Source organism: Molothrus aeneus, chromosome 2 (genome assembly GCF_037042795.1).
Source record: "Molothrus aeneus isolate 106 chromosome 2, BPBGC_Maene_1.0, whole genome shotgun sequence".
Taxonomy (NCBI): Eukaryota; Metazoa; Chordata; class Aves; order Passeriformes; family Icteridae; genus Molothrus; species Molothrus aeneus.
This window is the reverse complement of record NC_089647.1, coordinates 116,341,427-116,363,155: the sequence shown is the minus strand read 5'-3', so window position 1 is coordinate 116,363,155 and position 21,729 is coordinate 116,341,427. Positions and strand designations below refer to the sequence as shown.

The 21,729-nt window shown below is 36.8% G+C and overlaps 1 protein-coding gene across 3 annotated transcripts in view; it reads left to right on the top strand.

The window, feature by feature from the left end:
* Positions 1-9,995: 9,995 nt before the first annotated feature.
* Positions 9,996-21,729, top strand: part of RCAN1 (regulator of calcineurin 1) — a 48,330-nt gene continuing 36,596 nt past the window's right edge. For all 3 annotated transcript variants that reach the window (XR_010783224.1, XM_066545573.1, XM_066545572.1), the window contains exon 1: positions 9,996-10,257. Coding sequence is in view for 2 of the 3 variants with exons in the window: in XM_066545573.1 (XP_066401670.1) it covers positions 9,997-10,257 (261 nt within the window). In the remaining variant the exon portion in view is untranslated. The remainder of the gene's footprint in view (positions 10,258-21,729) is intronic.

Genomic DNA, 21,729 nt, shown 5'->3' with positions numbered 1-21,729 from the left:
CCCGGCGGGTTGCGGGGGTGCCATCTGTGCTGAGCCCATCTGGGGCAATCCCTGCCCGATTCCCGGCCCTGCCCAGCTGCTCCGGGGGCTCGGGAAAAAGGCAGGAATGTCCAGGGGAATCCCGGCTGCTGGGCTGGGCAGCACAGAAACCCCGAAATCCCCCCCAGAAATGAGGATGAGCGAGCGGAAGGAAGGAGGAGAGGCTCCTTCATGCCGAGTCCCACTCCTCCTTCTGTTTTTACTCAATTCCTGAATTCCCGGCGTCCCACAGGAGCAGCCCGGAGTTAAATTCTGAAAAAATCATTCCAGAATATGTTGAAAAACAGCAACAAAGCTCGCAAAGAAATCAAACTCCGTCATTTTGGCTGTATTCAAGTACTTTGAACCTGCTCATTGTCCAAAAGAATAATCGATTTTCCTTTTCTTTTGGTTAAGCAGCACTGTTATAATGAAGCAATAGGAATAATGAAGCCAAGGTAAAAACCAGACATTATATATTGTTTTTGAGTCTAATTCAATCAAATCGTGGTTTGGGATTAAATTTGGAATTTGAGAAGCAGCAAAGTCCTGGTGACTGCCCTGGAACCGCGTGTTGGCTCCTTCTGGACAACTCCAGGCTTTTGATTCTGCTCGGGAAATCCCTGCCGAGCTCCCTGCTCTGAATTCCCTCCTCCCATCGCTTCCAGAGGCTTTTCCTGAATTCCTGAATTCCTGAATTCCTGAATTCCTGAATTCCTGAATTCCCGAATTCCTCTCCTGCCTTAGGAAGGGACCCCCAGCTCCAAATCCCTCCTTGCTCGGGGGATCGCTCGGTGTTGCAAGCTGAGCGCCTTTGCCAGGCTCATCGAGGAGCTGTGATTTCATTACTGCCTCCTCCTCCTCCTCCTCCTCCTCTTCCTCTTCCTCCTCCTGGAACTGGGGAGGTGAGTGTGGAAAATGACTCCGACCTCAGCTGCGTTTCACCTGCTCCAGGCAAACGAAAACCAGCCCTTAAAACAAAACTGCGAATAAAACTGAGCCCGGTGCCCGGGACACCTTCACGCTCGGAATTAATGAAATAATAATAATTAATGAAATCAGCTCGAGTTTTCCGGCTAACAAACGCTGCTTTTCTCACAGTGCTCCACAAAATTCGTTAGCGAGCTTTTATTAGATCCAGCCGAGCATTTTACTGGGAGCCTGGGAAAAACTCCAAGCTCTTGGAAGCTCCCAGAGATTTTGTTCACTTTAAATAAAGCGTCCAGATTGTCTTGAACTCTATTATTTTAACCCCTACTTCATCAACATTTATTTCAAATGTTTCCTGGTTTATTGTGCCTGTTTATCAGAATATAACCCCTAATCACAGTTAATTTGATTTTTCTTTTAATATTCTTGTTTTCAATTTCATTTCATCTTTCACAGGTTTTAATTTTTCCCTCCATTCTGCACCATTGCCGCTTGATCCTGGCTTTTATTCCAATTCTTCTTTGCAAAACTCAGGGAACTTTTATGTTTAATATGTCTTTTAAGGGAACTGTTGGGGTTCAGGGGTGATGCTGGATCATCCTGAAGGGCTCTTCCCACCTCGGGGAATTTGTGATAATTATGGATTTTGGAAATAAAACCTGGAATATTTCAAAGCAGCAATGTAAATATTTGAGTTGCTGATGTAGAAGAATGTGACACGTGCAATCAAGAGGCACAATGAGAATTTGTCTTATTCATAATGACCATTTTATTTTATTTTCATGCAGGTTATGCCACAATCCTTTCCTTTTGCCTTTTCCCTTTCTTTTTCTTTTTTATTTTCTCTTTTTTTCCTTTTTAATTTTTTCTCTTTTTTTGTCTTTCTTTCCTTCTTTCCTTCTTTCTTTCTTTCTTTCCTTCTTTCTTTCTTTCTTTCTTTCTTTCTTTCTTTCTTTCTTTCTTTCTTTCTTTCTTTCTTTCTTTCTTTCTTTCTTTCTTTCTTTCTTTCTTTCTTTCTTTCTTTCTTTCTTTCTTTCTTTCTTTCTTTCTTTCTTTTCTCTCTTTCTCTTTTCCTTTTTCCTTTTGTTTCTCCTTCTTTTTGTCTTTCTCTTTTTCTCTTTTTCTTTTCCTTTCCCTTTATTTCTCTTTTTCTTGTCTTTTTTTCCTTTTTCCTTTTTCCTTTTTCCTTTCCTTTCCTTTCCTTTCCTTTCCTTTCCTTTCCTTTCCTTTCCTTTCCTTTCCTTTCCTTTCCTTTCCTTTCCTTTTTTCCCTTCTCTTTTTCTCCTTCCCTTCCCTTTCCTTTTCCTTTCTTTTTAATTTTCCTCTTTTTCTTTTCAATATTTCTTTTCTTCCATTTTCTTCTCTCACTTTCCCATTCCCCTCTTTTTCTTGTCTTTACCTTCCTTCTCAAGGATTTTCCTTTTCCCAGGATTAGGGCCCCAGCCTTGCTCTTTCTCCCCACAGCTCTGCAGAGGTTTTGCTGAAATGTTGTCACATTTATTTTATTATTCCCTCTCAGCAGCTCTGCCTGACAAACCCGTTTGTCCCACAGCACCCATGACCGAGCCCTGCTGTAAATCAGTAACTGGGGCTGTTACTGATTGCTCTGAAAGAAAGAAAAGAATTAAAAAAAAAACCCAAACAAACCAAAAAACCCCAAAACAAAACAAAACAAAAAAAACCATAAAAAAAACCTCCAAGGGATCACTGAACTGGGCTGGGCTGGTTTTGTTACACGGCCTTTTATTGCCAGCTTTCATTAGAAGTTCTCAATTTAAAACCATTTTTTATTGATTTTGTAATTTAATTTAATTTAATTTTAATTTTATTTATTTTTTATTGCATTTTATTGCATTTTAGCCAGCTCCATTTCCCTTGTGAAATGTGGATTTTTTGAGGCAGATCTCTGCCATGAAACTCTGAATTCCACTGTCCTGGTTTTGTTAAACAGCATTTTATTTCCATCTTTCACTAGAAGTTCTCCATTTAGTTATAACTCATATGTTATTTTATTTTATTTTATTTTATTTTTATTTTCATTTTAATTTAATTTAATTTAATTTAATTTTTAATTTTTAAATTTTATTTTATAGATTTTATTTAATTTATTTCATTTTAATGTTTTATTTTATTTTATTTCATTTTATTTCATTTCATTTCATTTCAGCCACCTATATTTCCCTTGTGAAACATAGATGTTTTGAGGCAAATCCCTGCCATAAAACTGAACTCTACTGCGCTGGCTTTGTTTCATGCAGTTTTACTTCAATCTTTCATTAGAAGTTCTCCATTTAGTTAAAACCAATATTTTCTTTTCTTTCATTTTATATTTTATTTTATTTTATTTTATTTTATTTTATTTATGTTATTTTGTTTTACTTCATTTTATTTCATGTTACTATTTTATTTTATTTTTTATTATTTTATTTTATTTTTTATTATTATTTTATTTTATTTCAGCCAGCTACATTTCCCTTGTGAAACGTGGATTTTGTCAGGCAGATCCCTGCCATGAAACTCTGAACTCCACTGTGCTGGTTTTGTTAAACAGTGTTTTATTTCTGTCTTTCATTAGAAGTTCTCCATTTATAACCAATATTTTATTATTTTATTTTATTTTATTTTATTTTATTTTATTTTATTTTATTTTATTTTATTTTAATTTAATTTAATTTATTTTATTTTTTTTATTTCAGCCAGACACATTTCCCTTGCAAAGTGTGAATTTTTTGAGGCAGATCGCTGCCATAAAACTCTGACCTACTCTGTGCTGGTTTTGTTAAGCAGTGTTTTATTTCTGTCTTTCATTAGAAGTTCTCCATTTATAACCAATATTTTATTTTATTTTAATATTGTATTTTATTTTAATTTTTATTATTTAATTTAATTTAATTTAATTTCGTTTCATTTCATTCATTTTTCTTGCAAAACACGGATTTTTTTTGAGGCAAATCCCTGCCATAAAACACTGAACTCCACTGTGCTGGTTTTGTTTAATTTTTCCTTAATTTATATTTTATTTAATTTGTTTCATGGTGTTTTATTTCCATCTTTGATTAGAAAGGACCTCAGGAAGTTCTACAAGTCCCAGTGCCAGGGGCTGCTCCTGCCTTGGGACAATCCCAGCCAGGAGCACGGACTGGGAGCAGCTCTGGGGGTTCTGGTCTCCAACCCTGCCCTGGGAACAGCGGGGAAGGGACTGGGATTGGGACTGGGATGGGATTGGGGCTGGGATTGGGGTTGGGAATGACATTGGGGTTGGGATTGGGATGGGGATTGGGGTGGGATTGGGGCTGGGATTGGGATTGGGAATGACATTGGGGTTGGGATTGGGATTGGATTGGGGCTGGGATTGGGATGGGGATTGGAATGGGATTGGGGTTGGGGTTGGGATTGGGATTGGGGCTGGGATTGGGATTGGGGCTGGGATTGGGATTGTGCCCCTGTGCCTCCTCAGGTGATTTCCCACCTGCAGAGCTGCCCCAGGCCTGGGCCCAGCCCAGGGAGGAGCTGGAGCTGCTGCAGAGAGCCCAGAGGAGGCTCCAGGATGGGCAGAGGGATGGAGCAGCTCTGCTGGGAGGAAAGGCTGGCACAGCTGGGATTGTTCACCTGCACAGGAGAAGCTTTGGGCTGAGCTCAGGGTGGCCTTGCAGGGCCTGGAGGAGCCCCAGGAAAGCTGGAGAGAGACAATTTCCAGGGGATGGAGTTTGGGTTTTGGGAAGGAATTCCTGGCTGTGAGGGTGAGGAGGCCCTGGAAACGATTGCCCAGAGCAGCTGGGGCTGCCCCTGCATCCCTGGCAGTGCCCAAGGCCAGGCTGGAGCAGCCTGGGACAGTGGGAGGTGTCCCTGCCATGGATCTGGATGAATTTTAAGGTCCCTCCCAACCCAACCCATTCCATTATCTGTGATCCTGCCCTGCTCTGGAACAACTCCTGCTTTTCCCAAGTGCAGTTTGACCTTTCCAGTCAGTGGCTCCTTCCCAGGCTGCCCAAAGGGCTTTGCCTCCTGCTCGCTGCGTCCCTCCTGACACCTCAGGTCCTGGGATATTTCACTAAAAATCATCTTCAGCAGTGTCTCCCTTTTACTTTTTGAGGTAAAATGCGCCACTTTTTGAGGTGCTTTTCCTGTGCCAAGCAGCCCCTCTGGGCTCCTTTCTCTCAGACAGGTTTTTCCCCCCACGAGCCTCCCACACACAGCGGTCTGAGCCTCTCCAGCACAAGGCAGACACTCAAGGGGAGTTTATAAAGTCCCCAAAATCCCAATCCTTTAATTTAACCTCACTTTGAGCACAACAGGTGCCCTCCAAAAGAAAACAGACCCAAAGGAAATCCCCAGCCTCGTTTAAAGGCTTATTCTGACGCTAAATGTTGTAAAGTTATGTTTTGTTTCTTGCTGTAATCTGTTTAATCACTGGGGCCGTTTGTTCTTGTTCTGTGACCAGAACTCTCCCAGTGCTCCACGTTTAGCTGCAGCCTCTCCTCACTATTCTTTGTGCTCAGCTGAGCACATCCAGCCCTGAAAACATCTCAGGAGTGGCTCTTTTTTCCTCCTAAAGCTGCTGAAAATGCTTTCACACCTGGTCCAGACCTCTTCCCAGGAAAATGTTCATCTTAAAACAACACAGGCTGCAGGGACAGGAATTTCTTGCTGCCAGGTTTTGCTTCTGAATTTTTTGAATTCTGTGGAACAGCAGATTTCAGGTGGAAAATGTTCACCAGATTGTCTCTTTTTTGTTGTTTTCTTTTTTTTAATTTTTTAATAGATCACTTTTGAATTTTTTGAATAGATCACTATTTTAATATTTGCTGGTGTTTTTATCAACAGCATTCAAGGAATTCACCATTTACATTCACTATTTGCAGCTGCAGTGCCTGAAAATATCTGATGACTTTTTAAAGCAAAATGCACAAGCTAAAGGTTCAGGTTGGATTTGACACAAAAATTCAATGGACAGAGTGGTCAGGGTAGGAATGAGCTGCCCAGGGAGGTTTGGGGTCACTGTCCCTGTCCCTGGGAGTGTCCCAGGGGTGTCTGGGTGTGGCCCTTGGGGACAAGAGTGGTGCTGCTGGGTGATCTTAAAGGTTTCTTCTCACCTTGATAATTCTGGGATTCTGTGATGTTCATTCTTTCTCTGTTGAATGATAACCAATATATTATTTTATTTCATATTTTATTTCACTTTATATTTTATTTAATTTTATTTTATTCTATTTTATTTATTTTCATTTCATTATATTTTATATTTTATTTAATTTCATTTCCTTTTATATTAAATTTTATTTTATATTTTATTTCATTTTATTTTTTATTTTCTTTTATATCTTATATTTTATTCAATTTTATTTTATCCTATTTTGTTTTGATTTCATTTTATTTGTTGTTTTATTTCATTTTGTTTTATTCTATTTCTTTTATTTCATTAAATTTCATATCTTATTTTATATTTTATTTCATTTTATTCTATTTTATTTTTTAATATCTTTATTTTATTATATTTTATTTAATTTTTTATTTTATTTTATATTTTACTTTGTATTTTATTTCCTCTGATTTTATTTAATTTTATATTTTATTTTATTCTATTTTATTTTATTTTATTTCATTTTATATTTTATATTTAATTTAATTTTATTCTATTTTATTTTTTAATATACTTTATTTTATTTTACTCTATTCTATTTCTTATTTTATTTTATTTTATATTTTACTTTGTATTTTATTTCCTCTGATTTTATTTTATATTTTATATTTTATTTTATTTCATTTTATTTCATTTCATTTCATTTTATCTTATTTTATATTTAATTTAATTTAATTTTATTTTATTTTTAATATACTTTATTTTATTTTATTCTATTCTATTTAATTTTTTATTTTATTTTATATTTTACTTTGTATTTTATTTCCTCTGATTTTATTCTATTTTTTTTTGTTTCATTTTATATTTTATATTTAATTTTATTCTATTTTATTTCATTTCATTTTATATTTTATTTCATTTTATTCTATTTAATTTAATTTCATTTTATATTTTATTTCATATAATTTTATTCTATTTTTAATATACTTTATTTTATTTTATTCTATTCTATTTAAATTTTTATTTTATATTTTACTTTGTATTTTATTTCCTGATTTTATTCTATTTTATTTTATTTCATTTCATTTTATATTTTATATTTAATTTTATTTCATTTCATTTTATATCTTATTTTATATTTGATTTCATTTCATTTTATTCTATTTTTAAATATACTTTATTTTATTTTATTCTATTCTATTTAATTTTTTTATTTTATATTTTATTTGTAGTTTCTTTCCTCTGATTTTATTTTATTTATTTCATATCATTTTAATATTTTATATTTTATTTTATTGTATTTCATTTTATATTTTATATTTTATTTATTTTATTTTATTCTATTTTATTTTATTGTATTTCATTTTATATTTTATATTTTATATTTTATATTTTATATTTTATATATTTTATATATTTTATATTTTTTATTTTATTTATTTTATTTTATTCTATTTTATTTTATTTCACTTTCTGTTTTCTATTTTATCCTATTTCATTTGATTCTATTTCATTCCGCTGTAGCCAGCCGGCTTTCCCAGTCCAAGCGCGGATTTTTGGGGCAGGTCCCTGCAGTGAAATCCCTCCTGGCCCGGGCGTTCCACGGCCGCTAGATGGAGGTGGCAGTGCTGGGAACCTCCCCTGGCCCCGCTCCAGCGGCCATTCCCTTTTCCCGCGGGGAAATCATCAGCGTTAATCATCAGCGTTAATCATCAGCGTTAATCACCCTCACTTACACTCAAATTGGCCCCAAACATTGCGGGGAAATTCCTCTTTTCCCCTCTCTCGCCACCTCTTCCAGTCAAAAGCGGCCGTCGCGTTCCCTTCCTAGGAAAAAAGAAAGGCTGAACAATGAAATCTGCAGATTAGGGAGATTCGGGTTTGTTTATTTATTTATTTCTGATGTCTGTGGCTGAATTAATGCTTCAAACTTTGAAGCTCTTAGGGCAGAGAGGTCCTTTGGCCCTGGAGCCCTGCAGGGCACGATCCCAGCTCCAATTAATTCCATCAAATACAATTAATAACATAAAATGCAATTAATAACGCCTTTTCCCCTTCAAATCTGCCACCTGAACTGCCACAACCACCTTGTGCTTATTGTGAATATTTCCCGGTGGTTTTCCGGCCAGACTGCAGGGACGGGGAGTTCTCGCTGCCAGGTTTTGCTTCTGGATTTTTGGAATTCTGTGGAACAGCGGATTTCAGGTGGAAATTCCTCGGGTGGGATTTCTCCAGGGGGCTGCAGGGAATCCAGAGATGCTCCTCAGAGGGGAAAATATCACCAGCCTGTCAGGAACCAGCTCTGGCAAAAATAAAAATATATGGTTAAAATTGGCTTTATTTTGGCTGGATTTAGCATTAAACACCTGGGGTTGCTCAGAGAAGTTATTTTCTTTTAAGAGACCATTTCCCTGCATGTGAGAGGATGAAGATTTTATGTCACTCAGCCCAAGTGACCATAAAACCATCTTTGATTCAGTTTATCCCTCCAAAAAAGTGTCAAATAAAGACTTAAATCCAAACCAATCAGAGAGACTGAAGAAATTAGGAGTGGGATGTTTGGAGATGCAATAATTTCAGAAAAAATAACTTCATAAAATAACTGCATAAAATACCTTCAGAAAATAACTGCATAAAAAAACTTCAATAACAATACAATGACTTTATTAAAAAACCTTCATAAAGAATAACTTCATAAAAAACCAATAATTTAATAAAAACCAGTAACTTCATAAAAAATACCTTCATTAAAAAACAATAACAATAAAAAACCAATAACTTCATAAAAATCTCTGTGACTTTTGAAGCTTGGGCCTTCCCCTGGAATGTGGTGCTACATATAGATAAAAATAAATAGAGGCATAATATTATATAAAATATTTTATATATATACAGGCATGTATACAATGAAATATTAAAAATGTAATAAAAATATTTGCCTAGGTCTCTTAGGTCAGACTAACCAGCCAAGCACACCAAGGCTGGGTCAGCTTAGTGAATTGTAAGGCAGATTAGTGAATTGTAATACACAGTGGCAATTGTCAGCTGACTTGTAAGTCTTTGAGTGAGGAATTTTTATATTCACGTGGCATTTTGATATAAATATTTGACATTTATGTTATAGACCATCCAACCTGGCCTTGAACACTTCCAGGGATGGGACATGGAGCTCATGTCTTTCTCTCTGGAGCAATAATAAAGCATTATATAGAGTAATTTATATATAAAAATACATATGCATACAATATATTATTATATACAGCATATTTTATATGTGTTATATATACTGCATATTATTTATATTCCCACATATACACACAGTATATTGTTACATAAAGCACCTTTTTAAATACTGTATATTAGATATATACCACACAGACATACAGCATAGCCTACACAGAATATTTTTTATATATTATATATAATATAGAAAAATATTATAAAGACCGTACACACACACTATAGGGTATATATATATATGGTATATTATATGGAAAATGATATGGTAAATTAGATATGGTATAGTAATGTATGGTATTATAATATATATGATAGTATAATTATAATTATAACATATATGGTATATAATAATAACATATGATATTGTAATATAATATACCATATAACAATATATGGTATATTATTTGGTAAATAATATGGTATATTATATGGTAAATTTTCAGCTATAGTACAGTATATATGGGGCGCACGTGTATTACATGCACAATATATACTAAATATACAGTGCGGATGGTAAATATAGTATATTTTATACATATATAGTTGATTTTGTGGGTGGGAGCTCAGCCGCTCCCTCACGGCGCTGCCCTCGCCCAACATGGCGGACGCGGCCTCACGCGCCACCTGTTGCCGCAGCGGCGGCGGCTTCCGATTGGCTGACACGGCCCGCGGTGGGGGCGGTGGCGGCTTCCGATTGGCTGCTGCGGGGCGGGGGCGAAGGAAACAAGATGGCGGGCGGGGGATGGGAGAAGCCGCCTCAGCGACGTCGCTGCTGCCGCCTCCGCTCGCCTCCGGCCATGGAGGAGCCGCCGCTCCAGCAGCCGCTGCCGCCCGGGGAAGACGAGGAGGAAGGGGAGGAGGAAGAGGAGGCGGACGCGGAGTGGAGCTTCGTTGACCGCGAGATGGAGGCGGTGGCGCTGCGCGATCTGCCCACCGCCACCATCGCCTGCAACCTGGACCCGCGCGTCTTCCAGGACGGCCCGTGCCGGGTGAGGCGGGCCGGGAGCCGTGAGGGGGGCGCGGGGTGCGGGGCCGGGGCTGCCGCGGTTCGCTGTGCGAGAGAACCTCGGGGGAGCGAGGGGATGAGGGGGCGAGGCTGTGGCTGCGTGTCCCGCCCGTCCCCTCGGTCCTGCCGAGAGCCGCGTCCCGAGCCGGGCTGAGCTGAGCCCGCTCTGAGGGTGGAGCCAGGAGGGGCCGGACTCTGCTCCGGGAGCGGAGGGAACGGCCTCAGGCTGGGCCAGGGCAGGCTCAGCTTGGACAGCAGCAGCAATTTGCCCATGGAAAGGGAGCTCAGGCCTTGGCAGGGGCTGCCCAGGGAGCTTTGCAGTGCCCAGCCCTGCAGGTGTCCCCTGCAGGTGGCACTGAGTGCTCTGGGCTGGGGACAAGGTGCCCACGGGGCACAGCTGGCACTGCATGGTGCCCAAACCTTGGTGATTCCACATGATTCCGTGGGACTTTCAACACCAGCAGCTATTTTAGCTTCATTCCTTTGATTCGTGAATCTGTAGCCCAGGGTGAAGCTCTGCATGAAACAGAAATGAAATCAAATATCCCTGGACGCCCCTAGCCTGAGCTTTGTGCTTAAGGTGGTGTTTGGAGCACCTGCTGTTGTGGTTTTATTCTTTTTTTTCTTGTTTCTGCTATCAAACCCTTTCATCCTGAAGGTGATGCTTAGTTTTTAAACAGATTTGAATTAAACAGAATGGACTTGAAAGGTTGGGCAGTGGTAACAAATGAAAGGTTGGGCAGTGGTAACAAATGAATTTGAGTCTCATCATCTCAGCATAAACTGTGTTGTCTTCACCATGTACAGATCCTGCATAAATTACATTTCTAAGGTAAAGAATGGGAGAACTGCCTTGAACTTGAATAAATATCTGTCTCCAGGTGGGAAGAAAAGTCTCAAAGTTTTAGAAGTAACACAAAACTTAAGCCAGGTGGAGGTCCTTGGAAGGTAGGTGCATGCAGACTTTTAATAGATGAAAAATCAGTTCAGTTGTCTGTGGTCACTGAATTGCAGCACTGAAATACATAATTTAGCTTCATTTTATCAAGTTACAGAGCTGGCAAGAGCTGATAACTCTTGAAAGCTGGCAAAAAGTGACATTTTTAAGAACCCACATGGACTGGCCATGTTTTTAATTTATTTTGTTGGCCAAATGTCAGGAAGGTGCAGAGAGAGAAAGTGGAACGAGGCCCTGAGGCTGAATCCCAGATTTTGGAGGTGTCAGAGGTGCCCTCAGCATTTGGATGATGTAAGAAAAACAAAGTTCTATTAAAAATGAGGGAAATGCTGCATTGTGCCATGGTTTGTCCAGTTCTGCAGAGCATTTGGTGGTTTTGGTGTCCAAGGGAATGCAGGAATTTTGTCCCTCAGGTGTGTGGGGTGATGTGCTCACACTGAAATGTCACTGGACCACTTGAGAAGGATTCCAAGGTAATTTTAAAAGGCTGCACTTGGTTAGGGGGTGAACTTTAAGAAAATTCCTTTGGTTTGGTGTAGAATACACCCAGAAAATTCCAACTTGTGCAGCAGAGCTGTGGAGTTTGGTGCTGATGAAGGGATCCTCACCCAGTGTTTGTAAATATTCTGAATTTTGCTGGGTTTGGTTGGTTCTACTCTGTGAGCACTCTGCTTTTCCCAGCAGGTGTAACACACTCCTAAAATACCTTTTCTCTCCAGTTAAATGGGATTTTTTCTCTCCAGTTAAATGGGATTTTCCCCCCTTCATGGCCCCCTAATAACTAATCCTGGATTGCCCTATTTGAGGAGGGTTGATCCAATCAAAGGTGAGACAGGACAGCCCCTGGTAACTGTTCCTGTTCTGTCCCTCCCCAGCCAAGATCTGTTCTGCAAGTGCTGCCTGCACATTCCTCTTCTTTCTCCTTTTCAGATTTTTAATGGTTTTTATTGAGCTGTAGGTAATCCCAGTTGAGAAATCAGAAGTTTTAAATGGTTTGTGAGCAGTCTCTCAAAACCAGACCTTCCTGTCAGTTCTTCCTGTCAATGGCAGTTTATTCTCAGAAGAAATAAAAATACTTCATGACCAGTTTCTTAATGCCAGCCCCAAAATCTTCCTGAGTAAAAAAAACTTTAAATTTACCTAAGCACTTACTCTCGAGTTTTCTAAAGCACAGTTCAGGAATTCCTTTCAGTTCTGGAGTTTTTTCTTTCTATTGAAGTACAGGAAATTACCTCAGACAAAACCCTTTTTTTTCTCATCTTCAAGTTGGCAAATTACTTTAAAAAATTGAAAATTGGGATTTTCTGGACTGCTTTTTACATTGGATCTGCAGCTTTTGGTAGCTTCAGTGTTGACTGTGTGCTTGAGGGATTGTAATTCTTGAATTTTTGTTTTCAAACTGTGTACTCATTTATTTAAGAAAATGTATCAGTAAACAATTTCCAATTAGGTTTTTGTGGTTTTCCATGTTCTTGCTGGGATATTCCATTTTAAGGGCTGTTTTCTGGCAGTAGAGGCCCCTCAGGGTTTGGATGGGATTTGTGCAGGTGAAGGATTTCCCTGGCTCCTGTCATCCCCAGGGATGTGTCAGACCTCCCTGGGGATTCCACAATTCTGACACGGGCACAGCAAGGCTGAAAAGTGAAATAATTTCATTTCTGCCTGCTTGGATCCCTGGGAACTGAGAATTTCAGATTTGTGTGCTGACAAACACTGACCCCCAAGAGAACACTGCATTTGACCTAAAGGTGGGAGGAAGACTTCCAAAATTAAATAATAAAAAAATTGAATAAATTTATTATTTTAAAATTATGTCATTAATTAAAATTAAATGAAATTTATTATTTAAAATGGTTTATTTAATTTATTAAAATCAAACAATAATTTATTTAATTTTATTTATTTATTTAATTTAATTATTAATCTATTATTTATTTAATTATTTAATTATTTATTACTATTTAATTATTTATTATATATATAAAATATATAATAATATATATAATATATATAATTTAATTATTTATTATTTATTATTTTATTATTTTTAATTTAATTAATTTAATTTATTTAATTTATTAAAATTAAACAATAGAACTAAAATTAGAAGTGTGTTGTTTAAATAGAAGTGTGTTGTATCACATAGTAGAAAAATTAGAGTTTAAAGTTTGAATATATAATAATATATATAAAACAAGAGAAGAGTTTTAAACAGAAACTAATCCTTCTTCACAAGTAATATTATGTAATTAAAAAAATCCACATTACAAACCACAAGTAGTTAGTAATAAGTTAAAAGTAAAAATAATTTAAGTATAATTTCTTAATTAAACAATTTATCCTTGAAGCCTTTTTAAAAATACAGCTCCATTTTTAATTAATGAAAATAAAATACTATAAAACTCACGGTTTTAAATATAAATATTAACTATAATGTAATAACTGTGATAGAAATGAAAACTACTAAACACAAAATCCCATCTCACACATTTAATCCCAACCTTAACCAAAAACCCCAAATCCAGTTTCCATTTCCCCTTAAAGTACAATTTCTTAATTAAACAATTTATCCTTAAAACCCTTATAGAAATACAGCTCCATTTTTAATTAATGAAAATAAAGTATTATAACATTGACAGTTTGGGAAACTGTAATAGAAATAAAACCTACTAAACACAAAATCCATCTCACACATTCAATGCCAACCTTAACCAAAAACCCAAATCCAGTTTCCATTTCCCTTCCCTGTGGGCACAGAGGAGCACAAATTGTTCCTCCAGGGAATTTCATTGCTCAGAAAATCACTGGCTTTAGGCCTAGGAGAGATTTTGGACCGAGACAATTTTCCCTTCAATTCCTTGAAAATGTTTCTGAGATTTTGATTTGGAGAAGTTTCTGAGCCTTTGGTTTGGTTTTTGCTGGAGTCTCCATCTCTGGGAGTGTTCCAGAGGTGGTTGGATGTGGCACTTGGGGACATTTTAGGTGTTTAAAAATCACATTTTAAATCCATTTCCATATTTTAGACCATATTTTGTCCTGTTTCCATGATGGTTCTGCTGGGAAAGCCACTTCCACCTTCAATGGCTCTGTGATAATTACCTTAATCTGCTGATTTTTGCCAATTAATGAGCATGGCAGCGAGTTCTCCATAATTAACAACAACTAAAATTGCCAGAGAAGCTGAGAGCAGGCAGCTCTGCCATGGGAGCAGCTTTTCTCTGGGAAAAGGGAATTATTGCAGAAATTCACCCTGCAGGAAATGCATGGGAGCAGCTTTTCTCTGGGAAAAGGGAATTATTGCAGAAATCCATCCTGCAGGAAATGCATGGGAGCAGCTTTTCTCTGGGAAAAGGGAATTATTGCAGAAATTCATCCTGCAGGAAATGCATGGGAGCAGCTTTTCTCTGGGAAAGGTGAATTATTACAGAAATTCATCCTGCAGGAAATGCATGGGAGCAGCTTTTCTCTGGGAAAAGGGAATTATTGCAGAGATTCATCCTGCAGGAAATGCATGGGAGCAGCATAGGAGCAGCTTTTCTCTGGGAAAAGGGAATTTTTACAGGAATTCATCCTGCAGGAAATGCATGGGAGCAGCTTTTCTCTGGGAAAAGGGAATTTTTACAGGAATTCATCCTGCAGGAAATGCATGGGAGCAGCTTTTCTCTGGGAAAAGGGAATTTTTACAGAAATTCATCCTGCAGGAAATGCATGGGAGCAGCTTTTCTCTGGGAAAAGGGAATTTTTACAGGAATTCATCCTGCAGGAAATGCATGGGAGCAGCTTTTCTCTGGGAAAAGGGAATTTTTACAGGAATTCATCCTGCAGGAAGCGCACTCGGAGCTGGAGCTGAGCTGTGTCCTCAGTAACCCCAGGGCTGGCTGGGAACAATTCTCTGTGCAATCATTTCTTAAAAAGAAACATCTGGAATGCATTAAATTTCTCATGTATTAAAAATGTATCACTAAATGTATCATTTCTTAAAAAGAATTATCTGGAATATTTGTGCTTGCAGACAAACCCAGCGAGGCGAGCAGCAGCAGCACCCTGGAAGTGCAGCTCCCAAACTCTGCTTTCCTGCACTTTGGCGTCCTGGCAGTGCTGCAAGCCTCGTGTGGGCTCAGCTGGAAATAAAGCTCTGTATTAAGGACATTTATTCGGGATTTGGGTTGCCTTGGAGGCTCTGGGATAACCAGCAGGTGCATTAGGGCTTGGCAGGTATTGCAGGAACTCCTTGTGCCTGGCAGGGAGCTGAGCAGGTTTCTCAGCAGCATTTCCTAACAAATAATCTCCATTTTCTGCTAATCTCTTCCTGCCTCTGCCACATGCCTTGTAATCCTTTTACTTCACGTTTTTTAAGCTTCTTAGATCCCATTAAAAAGAAAACATTTTAAAAGTAGATTTCCCCCCCCCAAAAAAAGCGGTTTTACATTTATAGATTTTTGTGACCACAGCTCTGCTCTTGGCAAAGTTTCCCCAATGGGAATATCCAATTTCATTATTGGCACCTGCATGTATTTTGATGGTTTTCATTCTTTCTCTGCCAAAAAAATTCTCTTTTTTTGGGACAGTGTTTATAGATTTCAATGCTTCTGGTTTCCAAAGAAAGCTCAGGGTTAAGAGTGTGGTTTAAAATCACATCTCAGTGAGCTGGATTGACTTTGGACACTAAAATCATGACAAGAAAATGAGGAACCTTCCATTAGGAAAAGTTTTTCAATAGCACTTCTGGAAGTTCTATTCTTTGAGCAGCTTGAGGATTATATCACACACATATCTTCTGGAGGTCTCCAGAAGAATTATTTCTGTGTCAAAATTCCACTTATTCAAGTCCTCAGATTTTTTTGGGGAATTTTTGGGAATTTTTTTGGGGAATTTTTGGGAATTTTTTTGGGGAATTTTTGGGAATTTTTTTGGGGAATTTTTGGGAATTTTTTTTGGATATTTGGGAATATTTTGCCAATTTTCAGGTCCAAAAATCAGAATTTAATTCAAATTTTTCCCTTTTCCCACAGGAATTTCTCCCCATTCCTGGGTTGGTTTTTTTTTTTGGACCTTTTAACCCCAATTTTTTTGGTCAATTTTTTGCCAATTTTTGGCTGATCAGTGCTTCAAGCAGACAATCCAAATACTTTTATAGGCAGAAAAAAATTGGAAATATTTAATATTTATTGATTTAAATATTCAAATCACTCTTGTTGCACAAGATGGTTGTTGGTTGTCTCAAAAATACCTGAACCTAGAAAATCAGTGTTGTAAAATTCTCATGAATAGCTTTGATGTTGGAGATATTAACAAAATATTGGAGATAGAAATATTGGAGATGAACATATTATTGGAGATGTTAACAAAATATTGGAGATAAAAATATTATTGGAGATATTAACAAAATATTGGAGATAGAAATATTGGAGATAGAAATATTATTGGAGATGTTAACAAAATATTGGAGATAGAAATATTATTGGAGATAAAAATATTATTGGGAGATGTTAACAAAATATTGGAGATAAAAATATTATTGGAGATATTAACAAAATATTCGAGATAAAAATATTATTGGAGATATTAACAAAATATTGGAGATAGAAATATTGAAAATAAAAATATTATTGGAGATGTTAACGAAATATTGGAGATAGAAATATTGGAGATAAACATATTTTTTGAGATATTAACAAAATATTGGAGGTAGAAGTATTGGAAATAAAAATATTGTTGGAGATATTAACAAAATATTGGAGATAGAAATATTGGAGGGAAAATATTATTGGAGATGTTAACAAAATATTGGAGATAGAAATATTATTGGAGATATTAAGAAAATATTGGAGATAGAAATATTATTGGAGATAGAAATATTGTTGGAGATATTAACAAAATATTGGAGATAGAAATATTGGAGATAGAAATATTATTGGAGATGTTGACAAAATATTGGAGATAGAAATATTGGAGATAGAAATATTATTGGAGATGTTGACAAAATATTGGAGATAGAAATATTGGAGATAGAAATATTATTGGAGATGTTGACAAAATATTGGAGATAGAAATATTGGAGATAGAAATATTGTTGGAGATGTTGACAAAATATTGGAGATAAAAATATTATTGGAGATAGAAATATTGTTGGAGATATTAACAAAATATTGGAGGTAGAAATATTGGAGGTAGAAATATTGGAGGTAGAAATATTATTGGAGCTAGAATATTGGGGATAGAAATATTGGAGCTAGGATATTGGAGCTAGGAATATTGGAGCTAGGAATACTCTTGGAGCTAGGATATTGGAGCTGGGATATTGGAGCTGGGATATTGGAGCTAGGATATTGGGGCTAGGAATATTGGAGCTAGGATATTGGAGCTAGGATATTGGAGCTAGGAATATTGGAGCTAGGATATTTGGGCTAGGAATACTCTTGGAGCTAGGATATTGGAGCTAGAATATTGCTGGTGCCTTGGGACGGCTGAGCCACAGCAGAACTGAGAAATGAAGCAGGGATTTATTCAAATAATAAAGATTTAATAAAAATTTAGTGATAAATTATTATGACACCACAGAACTTACGTGATATGTTATTATATTATAATGGTGTAAGAAATTTAAAATTTTAATAATAAATTGTAATGGTTTATTAAGATAAAATGTAATAAATCTTTTAATAAAGAATAAAGATTAAAAATAAGGATTAAAAAGAAAGAATAAAAAGAAAGAATAAAAAGAAAGAATAAAAAGAAAGATTAAAAAGAAAGAATAAAGAATATAAAATCAAGAATCAAGATTAAAAAGAAAGATTAAAAAGAAAGAATAAAGAATATAAAATCAAGAATCAAGAATAAAAATAAAGAATAAAGAATAAAAATAAAGAGTAAAAATAAAGAATAATAAATATAAAATAAAGAGTAAAGAATAAAAAGAAAGATTAAAAATAAAGAATAAAAATAAAGAATAAGGAATATAAAATAAAGAATAAAGAATAAAAAGAAAGATTAAAAATAAAGAATAAAAATAAGGAATATAAAATAAAGAATAAGGAATATAAAATAAAGAATATAAAGTAAAGAATAAAGATTAAAAATAAAGAATAAAAACTGAATCTTTTAATAAAGATTTATTCTAAGGCCTCCATGGATGCACCTTGGGCAGCACCAGCGCCCAGCCAGGGCTGCACCCAAGATGAACCAAAATGGCCCCAAAATGCACAACCAGGTATTTTTTATTTTTTATTATCAGCAGTCACTTTTTAATTTCTTTTTTATTTATTATTATCAGCAGTGACTGAACTGTCCCATGCAGAGCAGGACTAAATTATAAAAATCATTTTAGCAGCAAGGATTTCATTCTGTGACAGTTTATTGCTGAAGTAGTTCAGTCAGTAGAAGTTTTAATAAGCTGTGTTCATACATTTATAACTAATACTGATTATTAATAAATAACATTACCTGGTGTCATAACAGAAGGTCAGGAGAACTGCAGATGAGGGAAATAATTAAGAAACAATGCAGCAAATACATTTATTGAATTGTGACAGTATTTTTAGTGCTTCTGGGTTTTTTTTTTTTTGCTTCTGTAGTTCTTTAATGCCTAATCAGAAATTCCACTGGAGTCTGGGGGTTGTTCCTGTGTGCAAACAGAAACTCCTGGGATGGGTTGGGATGGGTTGGGATGGGTTGGGATGGGTTGGGTTGGAAGGGACCCCGGGATGCTCCAGCTCCAGGGACACCTGGGCTGCCTGGGTTTGCATTTTCATTGCTTTAGAGGTGAGACTGCCTTGAAACTCAGCCCAAACACCCCTCAGTAACATCAGCATTAAATAATTCTTAATATCAGCAGGGACTGAACTGTCCCATGCAGAGCAGGACTAAATTATAGCAGCAAGGATTTCATTCTGTGACAGTTTATTGCTGAAGTAGTTCAGTCAGTAGTTTATTCAAGTTTTAATAAGCTGTGTTCATACATTTATAACTAATATTGATTATTAATAAATAACATGACTTGGTGTCATAATAGGAAGTCAGGAGAACACAAGATGAGGGAAATAATAAAAAAATCCATGCAGCAAATGCATCTATTGAATTGTGACATATATTTAATTGAAGTTTTTAGTGCTTCTGGGTTTTTGGGGGTTTTATGTTTGCTTCTATAGTTCTTTAATGGCTAATCAGAAATTCCAGTGGAGTCTGGGGGTTGTTCCTGTGTGCAAACAGAAACTCCTGGGTTGGGTTGGGTTGGGTTGGGTTGGGTTGGGATGGGTTGGGTTGGAAGGGACCCCAGGGATGCTCCAGCCCCAGGGACACCTGAGCTGCCTGGGTTTGCTTTAATGCTGGGGTTTGGTTGTGGTTTCTGTATTTATGAAGCTCTTTCCTCAGTGGCCATTTGGGAAAGTTTTCATTGGGGTTTTATCTCTTGTTCTGACCAGGGGCTCTTTGTTTCCTCTTTAAATACAGAAATGTGCTGGCAGTGATTGAGTATGGGCTGTGTTCAGTGAACCTGAAGTTGGAACAGAGCTCTAAAATACCATTTACATTTTGGTTTGTTGTGGGTGTAATGCATAATTAATCTGTGGAAGTCATTGTCCTGAAGTGTTGGGGGATGCTGCTGTTAAAAATGAGGAGGTTGGAGAGTGGTGGCTGCCAGCACAGGGATTTAGGATGTGAAATGTCCTAAATCAGAATCACCCCCAGACCCTGCTCTGGACCTTTGCTCTCTTCCTGCCAGAGGGAAGCAGAATTAACTTCATTAATTATGGCACTCACTGATTGGTCGCTCACAGAAGCAGAGCTGTCCCTGCTCAGTGAATTTCATTTATTCAGATGTAACTTCCCTCTCCCCTGGGCAGATTTTCAGAGGCTCACAAGTGAGGAGCTGGCTGGGATTTTGCTTTTGGAGGTTTTCCTTGGAGTTATTTTGGTGCTGGCAAAGAACTCTTGGTTTTTGAGCTCTCAGGAGTTGGATTTGAGTTCCTTTGATTTAAATTTATTATAAAAATTTGATGAATTGATTTATCAAATTTTTAGTATCAATTTTTAAAACAATCATTAAAACCCCCATAAAATGCAACTTTTTGACTTTTAGATGCAGCCAAGTCAACCAAACTGACTTCATTTTCTTGCGTGGACTGAAAACCATTCTGGAAACTTCCTGAAGGTTTGGTCCTGGTTTAAAACAAGTGGCTGGTTGTGTGGAGGCCTGTTAACACGGAGGCTGTTTCCCAGGAAGGGCTGGCTGGAAGGCAGGAGGAGAATTGTTCCTCTGTGTCCTGGAGGGAGGAGGCTCTGAGGTGCCACAAGAGCCAGGCTCTGTTGTTCCCATAAATGGATTTCTTTCCTGTTGGTGTTTCCCCCCATTCATAATCCATGTAGTTAAACAGAACACTTCTGTGGGTTTGGAATTAAAAATTAAATTAAAAATTTTCTGATCACCAAACAAGGGAGGTAATATTATTAAATTCTTTAACAACTCCCATCTCTGAGTATTTCACTGTAGAATTGTTGATAATTCCTGAGAGCTGCAGTAGGAATGTGTCCATGGAAATAGAAAAGAAGTAAAATGTCCATTATTGTGGAAATAGAAGGTGAAATAAGAATTAAAATATCCACTACTATGGAAATAGGAAATAAGAATTAAAATGTCCATTACTGTGGAAAAATAAGATGAAATAAGAATTAAAATGTCCAATACTATGGAAATAGGAAATAGGAATTAAAATGTCCATAGCTGTGGAAAAATAAGATGAAATAAGAATTAAAATATCCAATACTATGGAAATAGGAAATAGGAATTAAAATGCCCATTACTATGGACATAGGAAATAAGAATTAAAATGTCCATTGCTGTGGAAAAAGTAAATCAGAACTAAAATTTCTGTTACTGTGGAAAAAGAAGATGAGATAAGAATTAAAGTGTCCAATACTATGGACATAGGAAATAAGAATTAAAATGTCCATGACTGTGGAAAAAGGTGATGAAATAAGAATTAAAATGTCCATTACTGTGGACAGAGAAAATAAGAATTAAAATGTCCATTACTGTGGAAAATGATGATGAAATAAGAATTAGAATGTCCATTACTATGGAAAAGATGATGAAATAAGAATTAAAATGTCCATGACTGTGGAAAAAGGTGATGAAATAAGAATTAAAATGTCCATTTGTTGCAGGTTGTGATGTTAAATTCTAAGAAAGGGTTTCTGGTGGCAACCACAGCTTTTGGAGGGGGAATCAGTGGGAACTCCTGGGTTGGTTTTGCCCATCCCTGGGCTGTTTTCCCCATTCCTGGGCTGTTTTTCCCCATTCCTGGGTTGGTTTTTCCCATTCCTGGGTTGGTTTTTCCCATTCCTGGGGTGTTTTTTCCCATCCCTGGGTTGGTTTTTCCCCATTCCTGGGCTGTTTTTCCCCATTCCTAGGTTGCTTTTGCCCATTCCTGGGTTGGTTTTTTCCCATCCCTGGGTTGGTTTTTCCCATTCCTGGGTTGGTTTTCCCATTCCTGGGTTGGT